The sequence below is a fragment of the Onychostoma macrolepis genome, chromosome 12 (genome assembly GCF_012432095.1).
Source record: "Onychostoma macrolepis isolate SWU-2019 chromosome 12, ASM1243209v1, whole genome shotgun sequence".
NCBI lineage: Eukaryota > Metazoa > Chordata > Actinopteri > Cypriniformes > Cyprinidae > Onychostoma > Onychostoma macrolepis.
In genome coordinates, this window is record NC_081166.1 from 439,977 (window position 1) to 457,103 (window position 17,127).

Sequence of the window (17,127 nt, forward strand, 5' to 3'; positions counted from 1 at the left end):
TCATGCGGGACATTGATTGTCACACGTCTCATAATCGATCATGACACGGAACAACTCTGTGACAAGGAATTCTTTAGTGTTTTTGTGTCATTTATTTTCAAAGTTTAATTTGTGATGTCATCATTAACAGTGAATATTTGATCAATAACATTAATCAAGCCAATAGCAGCAAAACAATAAACACACTTGACACTTCTACCGGAAAAATCAAGTTACATTTATTTCTATAGTACCTTTATACAGATTGTTTTAAAGCAGCTTTACAGAAAATCATGATGTTAAGTTTTATAGTATCTAAATATCTTCATGCCTTAGAGTCGCATTGATCAGATTAGAGCTCGACAATAATATAGTTATATTTTGCGACAATATAAAGAATCAGGTAGTTTGCTATATAACGTGTTTGCTTTATGTCTCTGACTTGAGTACGGTGTGTGGGTGTGTGTGTGTGTGTGTGTGTGTGTGGGGGTGGATGGCCAGCGGTCATGTGATGTCAGTTGTGTGTTCATTGTGTTGTGTGCAATGATGCTCTATGATGTCACAGATGTGTTGTACTGCCACAGGTGTGTGATGATCTGCTTCTCAACAACACTCTTCTGCTCATGTGTGCAGATGATGTATTTATGTGATTGATGTACAGAAAACCACGCACACTGTGTGTGTGTGTGTGTGTGTGTGTGTTTGGATTTGTTTGTAGTGTTTATTTATAACTTTAAAGAAAAACGTAAGGAAAATGTCTATGATATGAAACACACAGTCTGATCAGATTAACACATTTTGCATTAACACACACACACACACACACACACACACACACACTCACACTCACACACATCAAGGTTACTCCATCTTAATGTAATAGGATTAGTCTCCATTGTGAAAGTGTTGTGAGAGTGTGTGTGTGTGTGTGTGTGTTTGCGCTCTCGCTGCATCAGCTGCTGCAGTATTTATGTATGTTTATTGATTATTGTGGTCGACTGACCTGTGTGTGTTTTTATGGCTAATACAGATCAGGGATCAACGCTAACGGGCCAGTGGTACAAATTTTTACTTGACCTGCCAACTTTTTTACTGACCCTGCCACAAAAAATCAAATAGTTGCTGTTATCATTGTTTTTGATCTATGTTATCTTGTGTTCTAATACGCTTATTTGACTCCAATATTTTAGATATCAATTACATTTTATAATTCTCTATTTCAATTTTAATACCACAGCAAAAATCACTAGCCATAAATATAAAGTTTAAACATTATTAAAGTCCGTGTAAAGTGATATTAAAATATGTGTTCTGAGTTTGTCACACTACAGAAAAACATGTTAAGCACCCAGCCAAATTTGAATGATAAAAAAACCCGCCAAGTAACTAAAATAAGTTATCAAAATCTTTGAAAAATAAGCAGGACTCTCTGATCTCAAACGCTGGGGGCGTGTCCGCTGTCGGCGCTGAAACCACGCCCACTCGCGGGAAAGCGGCTGTCTCTCCCAACTGTCAAATACCGCTACAACCTGAATGGATGCTAGCTACTGATGCTACCTCTAGTAGTTTAATTGAATTTATACAGCCATACATGTTAGAGCGTGCAAGTTCCTTATTTAATTGTAGATGTGCGGCAAGCGCGCTCAACACGCGTCAGCGCTATCGTGAGTTGAAACCTTCTCGTCATCAAGGCTAGCGCGGCTCATAGTTGCTTAGCAACGGCAAACACCATGAGAGCGCAAGCTCCAGTGCGCTTTGAAAGAAGAGAAAGTGGTACAGCTTGTGTTTCCATGCGTTTTTAGATGCGAATTGTGAACTCTCCATGCTTTTAAATTGTATGTATTCTGCCACATATTGATGTCTCTGGGCTAAGACCCGGGTATCCATTCACCCTAGAACCGTCCCTGCCTAGAATCTGTATATCTAACATCACAGACATTCAAAAAGATGAACTAAGAACTTGACCTCTCAACATGGTTATTATAGTGTTAGGGGCGTTTTAGCCCCGCCCAAATAATCCTGAACACAGAATTGGTGAAAAACTGTTTAACGGTTTAACTCCACAATTCAGTATTACATAGTTCGGAGTAGGGCTGCACGATATATCGTTTCAGCATCGATATCGCGATATGCACATCCGCGATAGTCACATGTGCGATTTTTAGTATACTGACCGTTATATTTATACTGATCGTTTTCGCGACAGCTATCGCATCACGCCACCCCGCGACGCACTGTCTTCACTGGACGCGAAAAAGCGACCGTTGCAAATCCTTTGAACTTTGTGTCAGTACATCATAAAAAGAATGAGCGATTTACTCGCAAGGATTTGCCGTGTCACGCCGCATCCAGTGTAGACGGCATCACTGATTATAATGGGTTCTATTGTATTTTGTCAGCGCCCTTTGTAGACACGGTGAGAGTCACTCAGATATATGTGAACACTGAATTCCATTCAGTTCCGTGTCTATTTGTGCCTGAAATGACACATACGCGCGAAACTGTCAAAATGCATGTCTCTGCAAGTAACCTTGTAAACACAGTTGCTTATGGCTTAGGTGAAGGTAAAAAATTGATAAAGAAAATGGATAGTATGCTCACAGCAGTTTAATGTTCCTAAGGCTTTCAGTGTCATGAATGTTAATCAAACAGCAAAACACAGAGAAAAATCCCTTTTGTAGCTTTAACAGATTTATTAGATTTAATTTATACAGTGTTATTTTACATTTGATTATTCAACCAGTATACCTGAATACTGTTAGACTTACTGGAAAAAATATAAAGCACTGTTTATTTATTTTATATCTTTGTTCTATTATATTTATCTATGTTTGTAATTTGTTCATTTTTCTATGCTGATTTACTCATCTACAATATTTTATCATGATTCTTTGTCATGTTGGTTTTACTATTTTGTCTGAGCAGTGCAGCCAAACTAATTTCCCTGTTATAAAGACAAATCCTTTCAAGGTAACAAAATATAAAAAAGAATGATGGATATTTAGGCCAAAGTGGGTGAAGATGAAAATCTTTATCATTATTTTATCTTTGTTATTAAAAAATAAGAACAAAGATACACATTAAAAATACACATAATATACAAATAAAACAAACAGTGTTTAATTTTCAGGTACAATAGGCATATTTAGCAGGAACATTCAAGAAATTGAATGAACAAATATAAAAATAAAACACTATATAGATTGATTCCTATTAAGGTAACTATTATTATTTTTATTTTTTTCAGTCAAGAGTAGCGAGTTATTTTTGTTGTTTTAACAATAAAGAATAAAAATTCTGTCATCTGTCTGTCGATTCTGTCATAGTGTTTTATGTTTATACCATCATTTACTCACTCAAAATTAGTTTTAAACCTGAATGAGTTTCTTTCTTCTGCTGAACATAAATGCTATTTTGAAGAACGTGGAAAACCAAACAGTTGCTGGTCCACAGCGTCTTGCATAGTATTTTTTCCTACTATCAAATTCAATGTGGACCAGCAACTGTTTGGTTTTCCACGTTCTTCAAAATATATTTTTTTGTGTTCAGCACATGAAAGAAATTAATACAGGTTTGGGACAACATGTGAGTGAGTAAATAATTGCAGAAATTAAATTTTAGGGTGAACTATCCCTTTAATGACAGTCGGCTGCATGTTTAGTTCTGTCCCTTTAAGACCTGCACGCATCTAATATACAGACAAGCATCCGTTTCTCTCTCATCTGTTTACTTTCATTTTAGACATAACCAACTGAGTCTATACGTAAACCTTGTGTGTTTTGACAGTATTAGCTCAACAGATAACTTAGTTGAGTAATCAGGCGCTGTTAGACAGCCTTTTTAGTGCACGCGCTTCAGGTGTACGGGCTCAGAAAAAGCATGTCAGACCAGCGCGTGAATGAAAGGTTTAACCGGCAAGGCTAATAACACACGCAAATAATGTACTTTTGTGTTTGGGAATAAGTGCAGTGCCCCGTGAGAGTAGCTCTACCGCTGAGTTAACACTGAATGGATGTGGTGTTGTACAGTATATAGAGACGGAGGCGTCAGAACTGAAACTGACAGAATGTGCGCTGTAGCACGATACTACGATATTTCTTCAAAAGCAGATCGTGGAGACATTTTTATCGTCCACGATCAGAAATCGTCATATCGCACACCCCTAACTGACAGCGTGACTCACTATTTGGAAATGGTGTCATTCTGCACCGTTGAGAAGCCAGCGTTCAAAGCGATGCTACAGGCTTTTGATAAACAATATGTACTTCCCGACCGAAAGTACTTTTCTCAAACAGCAATACCTGAAAAGTATCTAAAAGTATCTTATATTAGGCTATCTTATCTTCATCATGTAAATGGGCAGCAGAAATTCAGAGCGTTGATTGGCGTATCCATAAGTTTTGCCCAATTATTTACGGGATGATGCAATAGGCTATTTCAGTTCATATACGCTTTGAAAAATTCTAATTGTTAACATAATAAACATATTAACAATAATAACATGAAATAATATTTATTTATTTAGTTTTTTCTATATCTTTTGAGTTTAAAAGGAATTACGGAACAGTTTTTGTCATTGTTTGTAACCCATTTTTTGTACAATAAATTATTCAAAGTTTCAACAAGTTGCGTTATCCACAGACTGTTACCCCAAAAACAATGTCTAAAGAAATAGGAATCGAAGTTTAGCACAACTCACCAGAACTAAGCAATGTTGGGGCATGTAGAGCTTGGCTTGTTCTTTCTGCAGCTTTCGCAGGTTGTTATTCTTTTAATAACTTATTGTACAAAAAATGGGTTACAAACCATGACAAAAACTGTTCCATAATTCCTATTAAACTCAAAAGATATCGAAAAAACAACAAAGTTATAGAAATAAATATTATTTTATGTATCTGTTTGCTTCTCCACTGCGGTAAGAAAAAATCCCATACCGTCACAGCCCTAGTCAAATCATGCAGATACATGTAATAATTAATAATAACTTATTTGTTTTAATGATAGGTTATAAGAAAACGTCCTACAGTACTGGAGTGCTGATGCTTTATCTGCTGTAGATGTTGTAGTAACTCTTTTCCTTAGTGTCGTGGAGTTGATTATTTTTGTTTGGATATAAAGATACTAGAGTTTATTGTCTGATATGGTATCTGAGTTGTAATATCAGTGTCAGAAAAGATGATGATCCCATTAGATGGTGATTGATGAAGGATTGTATGAGACGGTGTGTGACAGATGATTGATCTGTTCATATGTTTATTACTGGAGCTGTAATCAATCACTGACGCTCATGAAGCTTTAGAAAGCACTTCACATGCTCAGGGTTAGGGTTTGTGATATTTGTGAGCGTCTTGTCATTGATTCTTCAGTGAGTTTGTGGTTGGTGTGTGTGTGTGTGTGTGTACCTACTACAAATTTGTACCCAAAAGTGAGCTAAACCTGACAAAATCTCCAAAAACCTCCCTTTGGGGACATACTCATTTGTAAAACTGCTATAAAAGTTTTTTTTAAATTGTAAAAATGCAGAATGTTTTCTGTGAGAGGTTGGCTTAGGGTGTGGAGTTAGGATTAGTTTATAAAATCTATAACTATCTATATATAAAAACAATAGATATCTATATAATGTCTCCATTTAGATAGCTAAGTAAACGTGTGTGTGTGGATTCATGCAGTCATGTTTTATGACATCTGCTGAATCTCATGATGTTGTGGATATTGTGTGTATGAGCAGTGTAGATGGAGAGACTCTCTGTCTGTCTCCTTCAGAGGAACCTGTCACACACACACACAGACGCACATGCACACATGCGCGTGCACACGTGTGCTGTTCTCCCGCAGTGCTGCCTGTATCTGCAGTGGCATGTTGTGAAGTTCTCCTGCAGTGTCTGGTGTGTGTTGGCTCTCCTCAGTAATGTCGCTGTTTTGGAAGTGCTGCACACATCACACACACAGACACAGACACATACACATACACATACACATACACATACACATACACACAGACACAGACACAGACACAGACACAGACACAGACACAGACACACACACACACACAGACAGACACAGACACACACATATGGGGGGGGGTTACGAGGGAAATGCAGAGGGGTTTCCTGGCGGAGGCGGACATGGAGCCCCCACATCATACACACACACACATGCGCATGCGCTCCACATCCATCAGTGTGTGTAGGAGGACATTCAGAAGCACATTTAGAGCTGCAGCGCTTCATCTGACTATCTCTGACCTCCTGAAGCTTTGAGGATCATGAATAGTGTTGATTATTCCAGAACATACATAACATCTTCAGAGATATTTCACTCGTTCATCTGAGAGAATGTGTGCATGGATATGAAAATCCTTTTGGCATTATGATTATTGTTTAGTGCAGAGGATTCCCAAACTGTTTTGTCAGTCGAACCACTAAAATACTTTATTAAGATCCACCTGAGATTTTAATTTATCTCCATTTGCTTTATTTAGATTTTTAGATTTTTTTTTTTTTCAAATAAAATATTTAATCTTTTGAAGTGTTTTATTTTGATTATTTTAAATTATATTTGTTTCAAATTAAATATTTAATCTTTGCAGTCTTTAATTTTGTTTAAATTTTTACTTTTTTCAAATAAAATATTTAATAATTTTAGTGAGTATTTTTGATTTTTAAATTATTTTAATTTATTAAAATAAAAATATTTTCTCTGTTTTTAGTAGGTGGTTTATTTGGATTCTTTTTATTTTACATTATTTAAAAATTGATATTTTTTATGATTTAATGCATTATTAGCTCAGGTTGTGAATCTCTGCTCCAGATGACGGTCAGTGTGTGGTGTTGTGTTTGTTTCAGGATGATGAGGTGGTCCTCCAGTGCTCCGCGATGGTCCATAAGGAGCAGCAGAAGCTCTGTCTGGCTGCCGAGGGCTTCGGGAACAGACTCTGTTTCCTCGAGTCCACGTCCAACTCAAAGGTACGTGTCTCACATCTTCACTAATGATGTGTCTTAAATCCCAGCAACACTCTAATGAGAATAAAGTATTTCTGCTGCGTGGAGTTTGATTCAGACACATCATTATTTCACCACGTCAACAAAACTCTGATAATGACAGATTAAGTATATTACATTAACTTTTACAATTGATTTCACTGTAAAATATTGAAATTTTTTTTTTTTTTGAAGAAAAAGTATTCTAAAAAATCATTAACACGGTTTTTAGTAAGCAAAGCGTATTCAAACTCATTGTGGATCAGGATTGATTGTTCAGTACGAAGCTGAATGAATCATCAGTGAGTCTGCTGAGGCTGTGAATCATTTAATCATTGCTCTCATAAAGACTCCTCATGAGATGAGAGGGCGCAATAATTCTGTTTGATTGCTCAGGTCTGTCTGAGGAGCTCAAATCATCATGTTTCTAATGGCACTGGCCTCATTTGACTCATTCTGTCCTCAAATTGCTGGTAATAATGTTTTTCACTCACTTTCACAGTGATCATAACATGCAAACACAAGCTACATTTATCTGCTCGAGAAACACACACAAATCTAGCCAACTGAAGCACAGAGACTCATCAGATACTGCTGGAGTTTTTGAACCTGCAGCCTTTTAGTCAGCAGCCCAGATCTTCACCCGTTAGTCCAGCAGGAGCTGCTTTGAGTTTCTGTAACCCTTGTGTTAACACAAAATAGACTTTTCAAAAATACTGCTTAATCTGGGATTTAAATTTATTTTTTTTATACATTATACATTTTTATACGTTATGACAGTTTCTCATTTACGGTCAAGAACATGCCTGGAAAGTTTTGACGCTCTGAGGTTTTGTGGAATGTGTATGCAAAAGTTTATTAAATTTATGATGTTCAATTTGACTCGCAATTTCTTGGTTAACAGCAGCTGCATAACAACACCCCCCACCCGATTGATTTGTGCTTGATTTTTATCAAGCACAGTTATTTGGCTGGGAATCAAACCCATGATCTTGGCATTGCTATCACCGTGCTCTGCTGTAAATAGTATAATAATAATAATAATAATAAAAACATTTAAAATTTTAAATAAAATATAATTATTTACAATAATTTATAAATTTGAAAACTGTTTATAAATTTCTTTTTTTTTTTTTTTTTTTAAAAGTGAAGAAATGCTTTAAAAATAGATACATTTATAAAAGCTTGTTCTGATGTTTATTTTTGATGTAATGTGTGAGAAGTATTCATGTTTTCACATGATTTTTTTTCATAGTGTGATTTTTGGTGAATTGAATTGAATCCATTTAGGGTCAGTTTGATCTGCAACATAAAATTTGCACTCAGAATTTGAGCATAATACAAGAGTTAAACATGAGCTGAGCTGAATGATGTGTGTTTCCAGAACGTTCCTCCAGATCTGTCCATATGCACGTTTGTGCTGGAGCAGTCGCTGTCTGTGCGAGCGCTGCAGGAGATGCTGGCTAACACCGAGGAGAGAGCGGAAGGGGTGAGTGCTGCTTCTGCCACGCTTTCACTGGGACACACACACGTGTGCACTTGTCCATCAGAGATCTCAACCAAAGCTATAAACATCTGATTGAAGCATGAAAATAATGAGTGAACTACTCCTCCCATAAAACTCTCACCATTATGACATTTGACAGGTGATTGATTCACCAGTAATGGATGGAGATGAGAAATCCTGTCAGTTTGTTAAGGCCATTGCACACTGAGTCTGAAATTTTCACACGTTAAAAAATAAATACAACCTCACGTTGTGTCAATCACGTTTACACATCGCCTCCAAAACGTTCTTCCGTCATTAAGAAATTCAGATTGGGTTCGATTTTCTACGTTTTTCGCATCCGTAGCAAGCACTTTGAGAGGTGTTTTGATAATTCAGAGCCACAAGCGATCGCCAAAATCCAGAATGCCGATTGTCAAGTTGATCCACTTCGTCTCGCAGCACAAAGCACTGTAAAGATTCTTGCACACTGACTTCGCCGAAATTGGTGGTCTTCTTTTTAATATGTGGCTCTAGTATCGCTAACAAAGCATCAAACTGAGACAATGACATCCTGAAGTAAACTTTGAATCTCCCGTGATAATCCTGCTGCTCCTTAATAAGGAGAGGAACTCTCCTTCCTCTCTGTATCTCAGGATCGGATGGACCCAATATTGCCTTTCTTTTTCTCTTTTTAAGAAGAGAGAGGACAACAAAATCATCCTCAATGCTTGACAACGGATTAATTAATACGCATCAGACTCAGTGTGCAAGGTTTCTGCGTGTGACGAATTTTTAGGATGACGAATGCGATAAAACGCATATGAAAATTTCGGACTCAGTGTGCAAGGACCTTTAAGGTCAAAAGTGATTGAACTGCATGAATGTGAATATAAAGTGAACTCGCAGTGTTACACAGAGATTTGATGTCAGTTGCCATAGAGACAGAAGCATCAATGCAGCATCACTCTGCTGTCTGAATACGGCACTCTTCACTGTCCCATCACTGCTATTACAGCATCAGTGTCATGGGAACGATTAGATATGTTGTAATAATGTTTAAATCTATTAACCTAGTATGTTATCTTAGTATGTTATATTTAAAAAGTCATCAAAATGTTTATAGGAAATATAAGTTTGTCAGTACTTACAAAGCAACATTTGCTCCCAGGCTAAATCTGTAATTCTGTTTGTGTGTGCGGGTGAGTGTGTAAGTCTGCGCGTGTGTGTGTGTGTGTGTGTGTGTGTGCGAGTGTATGTGTGTGCAGGGCTCCAGACTGCGACCAAATGGTCACATTTTGCGACCATTATTTCTGCCGGTGCGACTAGATTTTGTGCGCGGTTGCACTGGCGCGACCACCACATTGTTAGATAGATACATAGACGCTGCCATTTCTGTTGCATATGAGAAACATCAAACGACAAACCGAAATAGTTTGTCATTGTATCTTACTGTTTTATTGTTGCTGTGCTTTTTAATAAGAATAACAATGAATCCATCTTTTGTTTTAGTCTTAAAAAGTGAAAGGTGTATAGATGTAAGCAAAACAGACAATAATTCTTTCTTGTAAAATGTGACAAGGCTTATAACATAGCAAAAGAGGAACACCTGTTCACAAAATTAAAATCCCAAATAATACTACTGATAAAAAGGATGGGTTGAATGTTAACCACTTTCATTACCATATAACTATAAACTATGATAAAAGTTCATCAACATGCATTGATTAGTAACATTTTGTAGCCAAAAATAAAAAATAAAACACAAAAAATGCAACCAAATTATGTGCTCGTGCGACCAGCTGAGAAAGTTAGTCGTAAAAGAGCGACCTGTGGGAAGAATGAGTCTGGAGCACTGGTGTGTGTGTGTGTGTGTGTGTGTGTGTGTGTGTGTGTGTGTGTGATATCGGGGCCGACTACTGGTTTTCATATTTGGCAGCTTAGGACACACACACACACACACACACACACACACACACACAGGCTGATTGTAAGAGGACTTCAACAACTTGTGATGCCCAAAAAGAGGGTTAAGTGTTTAGCAAAGTGCTGTGCTTTGTCTGCTATTATAAGCAGTCACCGTATATGCCGGAGATATTGTTATTTATACTCATAACAATTAAATCACATGTTTGATATTGTGAAGACCTGCTGTATGCCACCGGTCCATGATTGTGTACATATATTTAACTGCATCTATAATATTTATGTGCCTGTAGATCATTTCTTTTAAGCGGACTTAAATAAATTGTTAAAATGTGAGACTGAGTCTGTGTGTGTATGAGTGTGTGTATGTAAGCGTGTGTGTTTGTGAGTGAGCCTGAATGCGCAAATCTGTGTGTGTGTGTGTGTGTGTGTGTGTCATGCGGCGGCTCTGACTCACCTGCCCTCCGTTTGATCTGTTGTTGGCGGGTTCATGCGGTCAGGTCGGCCGGTCACATGATTCACTCTGGATCACAGGTGTATTATCTGTTCCAAACCTCTCTGTGTGTGTCTACAGCTAGTTAGCAGAGACACACAGGAAGTGACACAGGGATTTGGATGGTGTTGTTTGTTTTATATTTAGGCACAGCATCATTTTATTTGATTTAGATTCAAGAATCATGATTCCTGTGTGATTCTTGATTTAGTGCAGCATGTGAAAGTGTTTCATTGCTGAAATCTTTAGTGTTCCTGCTGATTCTTTTGTAAACACATTTATTCACTTTTAATATAGAGTTTGAAACTTACTGTATTTATAACTGTAATGTTTTTCAGTGAAACCTTGATAATAAATTTAAGATTTTAAATATAATTATATTCATATAGTGAATGCAGTTGCTGTGGCATGTGTTGCGTTTGATCAGGGATTCACAAACTTTCAATTATTTTCGATTATGAGTTCAAATATTTTCTTGAAGTCTTATATATTTCAATAATTTAACAACACATTCTAAATGTTACTGGTCACATGACATGCAACTGAACAAAGTGTCTTATTTAGATTTTTTTTTTTTGCAATTATTATTATTTTTTCAAATAGAATATTTCATCTTTCTTTTGTAAGTGTTTTGATTTGTTTATATTTTAAAGTTATTTATTTGTTTTAAATGGACATTTTTATGATTGAATTCATTGTTATCTTTTCATCAGCTCAGTTTGATGAACCCCTGCGTTAGACAAACACCCTTCAGCTTTGTTCACTATATATCACAAGCTTATGGTCTGATTATTATTTTGTGTGGATGGATCAGTGTTGTTTGAGGAAGAATCACGTTTGCTTCTGTGAATTGATTGGTTTTGCCTTCCTCTGCTCTTCCTGTTGCTGCACTGGAATAAATAAATAACAACCCTGAATTACATCCACAGTGGAGTGTGTGTGTGTGTGTGTGCCGTAGGTAGAGCAGTGCAGGATAAAAGAGGAGATCTGGAGGAGTAAATGCTGAGCGTAGCAGGAGCGCAGTGAGATGCAGTGGGTGTGAGAGAGAGACAGATAGAGCCTGCCAATGCAGAAGTGTCTCACTGCGCGTGAAGAAGCGTCACATGTGGAGGAGGAAAAGGGAAGATCAAACCCAATCGCTGCTCGCCGCTCGCTCTGAATCACACTTTAATGATGACAGTTCTCTTTCAGGTCCAGTTGGCATGATCACATTTGCAGGCGCTCGGAGGATGTGATGTAAATCTCATTTATAGAAGTCTGATGCGTGGCAAGAGAGAGTTTAGTCCTACACACTGCAGTGAAGCCTCAGAGCTGATGGGTGGAGTGTGTGTGTGTGTGTGTGTGTGTGTGTGAGTGCTGGGCAGACTGCACCATCACACACACACAGGGTCAGTATACGGAGGTTCAGTCTCCGTTCACTCATGTGTTCAGTTATATAAGTGCAGCGCTGCTGTTTGACTCCTCGTGAACATCAAACTAACATCCATATCAACATCTGAGACGAGTGGATCAGCGACAGGAAATAAACACCTCTGACATTGATATTTGTGTTTGATAGAGCCGTCTGACTGATTCACGATCACAACAACAAATAATTCAGCCAAAAAATACTGAATCTGTCATGATTTGCTTGCGCTGCTCTTTTCACCAACAGGTCAGTGATGATCAAACTCTGAAAAAGAGAAAAAGTATCATAAAAATTGTCCATACTAGATCATACGCAGTATTCCAGGTCTTATAAAGCCATGTGATGTTTTTATGACAAACAAACTGAAATTTAAAATCATTATTGAGTTTTTAGATCTCATTCAGTTAAAACACACGCCAATGGAGATTTACTTATAAAGTATCATGTGACTTAAAAAAAATATTATTATTATTATTATTAATATTATGTTTTAAAAAAAACAATTCTCCATATAGTTTTGGTGAAAAATAAATATTTTCTTCTTCTTATTATTATGATCTCAGATATACTTTCGACTTCATAAAATGTAAATATTTTCAGTCCATTACTTAATTTGGGAAATAATTATTTAATTTTATTGTCTTTACAACATTGCAATGCTTTTCTCATTCACCTTTTTAAAAACTTTTAACATGTAAATATATTCTTGATATTTTAGGTAGGGGGTCTCTAGCGACCAGTTATAATCAAATGTGAAGGATTTTGGCATCAAAAACACTGAAAAGCTGATGTTGACTGCTGTTATGACTCCTGGTGCCTTTCTTCCTTTCTGGAGTTTGATCCTTTCATTGAATAATGATTCTGCCAAACATGAATTATTCCCTCTGACGTGTTCTGGTCACGTTGAGATGTTGTGTGTGATCTGAGGTCAGCATGAGGCTCTTCTACTATCTGCTCTCTGTTTCTTTCTCATTCCAGCTGTGACTCATTTATTAATGATCTAATAATTGATCGGACTCACTAACATGCTGCAGGAAATGATGTTTTAGCTTTTGTTTTTGTGACTAAAAACAAAAAAGCATTTCAATAAAACATCCACATCACGGCTCCGTTCATTCATGAGCAGAAAACGACCTTTGACCTCTCATGACCCTATAGGTGTATTGATGATTTCTTTCATCAATCGAATCATTTTTTTTCCCCTAGTGATTTTGGTGTGAATGTGACACCGATTCACCCACATCAAATAACAAACATTTATAATTAGTAGAAATATAAATTGAATAACAAAGAAACGGGAAACCCTAGGATTTAACTACAGATCCCATCATCCTCTGCTGAAATGAAGGAGTCTGATGTGTTTCTTCATGATGATGGAAGCATGACGTTTCCTTTCTTTTCTTTCTGTTGTGTGTCCATTGCTCCACAGCTCATAGACATGGAGAAATGGGTACGTGGATTCTCACACACACACACACACACACACACACACAGACACAGACACAGACACACACACACACACACACACACACACACACACACACAGACACACACACACACACAACACAGACACAGACACTCACTCATCTGCTGCATGCTCTTCATGCTCCTGATCTGAGATCAGCATGCTCTGACAGCATGGGATCCAGACATTCAGCCTTTATTATGACTCTTATTCTCATAATTTCACACCAATCTTTTTTTTGATCGTTTGGGTTCTGCCTTCATTAAAGGAACGGATCAGACTGAGATGAGAATCGAACCCATATGATTTTCAGTCCTCTGTGAAACACTTAAGGAGAGATTCAGCAGAATGTTTGTGATTGTGATTCATGTGGGTTCAAGAGGGTGATTCTCATGTTCACATGAACGTCCTTTAATGCTGCAGACATGATGCTCTTCCTCACTATTTGTATCTTGTTTTCCAGTACAAACATCTAAACATTCATAAATCTAGATGCATTTACTGGAGTTGTAGAATGACGTCAGATACGAAGTTCTGTTTTTGAAAAATCTATAAAAATTAATCATGCTTAGAAAAAGAAACAATATCTTCCAATGGGGATGTTGATTTTTCTGAACCTCGTCGGCAGATATTTGTTCTTAACCATATAAAGATCTCTAAATTATCAACATAATCAAAACTTTACTGAAAATAATTTTTGGTCACGTAAATATCAGCATCTGTACTAAATTGCATATTTTTGTTGAAGTGTTTTTTTTTTCCATATTCTCATTATATCAGACCATATAAGTCAAGTTAAGTCACCTTTATTTATATAGCACTTTTAACAATACAGATTGTGTCAAAGCAGCTTTACAGTATCAAATAGGAAAATAGTGTGTCGGTAATGCAAAAGGACAATAGTAAACACTATTTTTAGTTAAAGGCAGTTCATCATTGAATTCACTGATGTCATCATCCAGCTCAGTTCCATTCTAATAGCATCTGTGCAATCAAGTTGACGATATTGCTGGAAATTAAGTGTCCCCAACTAAGCAAGCCAGAGGAACCAAAACTCCATCAGTAAGCCATAAAGCATGAAAAAAGACTATTATTTCATTTGCCAGACCTTACTGGTCAATGTTAAAAAATCCTCAAAAACAGACATTTTGTTATCTTGTGTTATTGTGCATCTCCAATAAATTTATCTTGACTGAAGAATGATTAGATATTCCAGTAATGATGAAGTTTGCTCACTTTCTTGCATTCTTGTTCATTTAGATTTGTTTTTGAGAATTTCATTTTTATTTTATATGGAGGGAAATATTTTTCTGAACAATCATATTAGATGATCTGTATTGATTCTGCAGTCAGTCTGACCGTTGACCTCTGAACTCTGCGAGCTTCGTCTGTGTGCTTGTGTTCTTCAGCAAAGGAAGAGATCATGTGACTGACAGTGCTGCACAGTATACACTGAACACTGACCGTTCTCAACAGTGAGCGAAACAGTATGCAGTATGTAACGATAATTAGTCACATGACCTCATCAGTGAGTGACGTCCAGTTACCTGCAGATAAAAACATTAGTTCAAAAACATTTATAAATCATATCAGTCAGGAAAATCAATCACACTGGAAATGGAAGGTGTAGTTGAGCACATTGCGTTGTGGGATAGAGTGTGATGTTGTACATCATTCATGCTTCCAGTGCACAGTGTACATGCTGCATACTGCAGATCATTCAGTAGTGTGTTAGTGTTGATGATTGCATCATGAGCTGTAGATTCTGATCTGTGATTAACAATGTCTTTCTTCCTCTTATGGGCCACAGAAATTCATGATGAAGGTAGGAGTCCATGTGTGTGTCCGTGTCGTTGTTGTGCGTCCCACAGTGATGTGATGTAGTGTAATGTAATGTAGCTGTACAGTGAACTAATTCCAGTGGGAGAAAAGAGAGGCGAGCACTGGAGTGAGTGTAATGAGAAAATAAAGGTCCTGTTCTTCCTGTCCTGAAGCATTACTGCAGCCATTACCTGATACACACACACACTCGGCCTTGAGAGAGCCATTAAAACACACACACACACACACACACACACACACACACGGGAAGTGCTGATTCCCAGGAACATCAGCCTCACGATGGAAAAACACTCAAACACATTTAGACTCGTCTGACGTATCAGGATTCTTCATGTTTGTTTATGGTGTGTACATTGATATTTGTTTTGTCCATTTATATGCAAATCGATTGTTTTGAAACAGAAGTTTTACTGAAAATAGCAGGGTACTTTAAAATAAATATTTAAGTTGAAATGGTTTTAAAATAATCATCTATTATATGATTTTAAAATATTATACATGCTTTTAATATCTTTGTATAAAACAATAAATAAATGAATAATTTAAATAAATATTTTAAAATACCCTAAATGCAACAATAAATATTTATTGTAAATAAATATTTTAAAATACCCTATACACAAGCACACACATATTTTATATCTAGAAATATTTTAATGTATTTTTTAATATGTACATTTATATTGAAATATTTGTATACGTAGACGTTAAAAATATTTTACATATTTAAATATGTAAATATGATGTTATAATTAAATACATATATATTTGTGTGTGATTTTTGCTGTGAATGTGAAGCTGATTAGTGTCATATTGTTAATGAGTCACATTAATTAACAGTCATGAGTTTGTATCAACGATCTGTGTGTGTGTGTGTGTGTGTGTGTGTTTGTTTCAGACGGCACAGGGCGGAGGTCACCGGACGCTGCTCTACGGTCACGCAGTCTTACTGAGACACTCCTACAGTGGGATGGTGTGTGTTTCTCTGACGGCACATCTGTGTGTGTGTGTGTGTGTGTGTGTGTGTGTGTGTGTGTGTGTGTGTGTGTGTGTGTGTGAGAGATTCACGTGTCGATGTGTTTCTCTCTCCAGTATCTGTGCTGTCTGTCTACGGCTCACTCATCCACCGATAAACTGGCGTTTGATGTGGGGCTTCAGGAAGACACGACAGGTGATGTCACTTCCTGTTTATGTCCCCTGATTGAATGTTTCGCAGTTTAGTATCATTGAGATGCTGTTATAGTTTTTGTTTATATTTTGAGTTATTTTGTATTTTCATGTTAGTTTTAGTAAAAGTTTTAGTTTTGACCCTGGAGCACAAAAGCAGTCATAAGCAGCACAGCTATATTTGTAGCAATAGCCAACAATACATTGTATGGGTCAAAATGATACATTTTTCTTTTATGCCAAAAATCATTTGGATATTAAGTAAAGATCATGTTCCATGAAGATATTTCCTACGTACGACCCAAATAAGAATTTTCACCATATATTGCCATCTGAACAAGTAACAAGTCTGCCACGTTTGTTCTGACCAACTGAGGAAAA

The 17,127-nt window shown here is 36.8% G+C and overlaps 1 protein-coding gene across 1 annotated transcript in view; it reads left to right on the plus strand.

Annotated features, from left to right (window-relative positions):
* ryr2a (ryanodine receptor 2a (cardiac)) overlaps positions 1-17,127 on the plus strand; it is a 151,877-nt gene that overhangs the window by 33,249 nt on the left and 101,501 nt on the right. Inside the window, 6 exon segments of the mRNA XM_058794607.1 lie at positions 6,825-6,944; positions 8,344-8,448; positions 13,702-13,722; positions 15,548-15,562; positions 16,478-16,552; positions 16,672-16,750. Of these exon segments, the coding sequence (XP_058650590.1) occupies positions 6,825-6,944; positions 8,344-8,448; positions 13,702-13,722; positions 15,548-15,562; positions 16,478-16,552; positions 16,672-16,750 (415 nt within the window).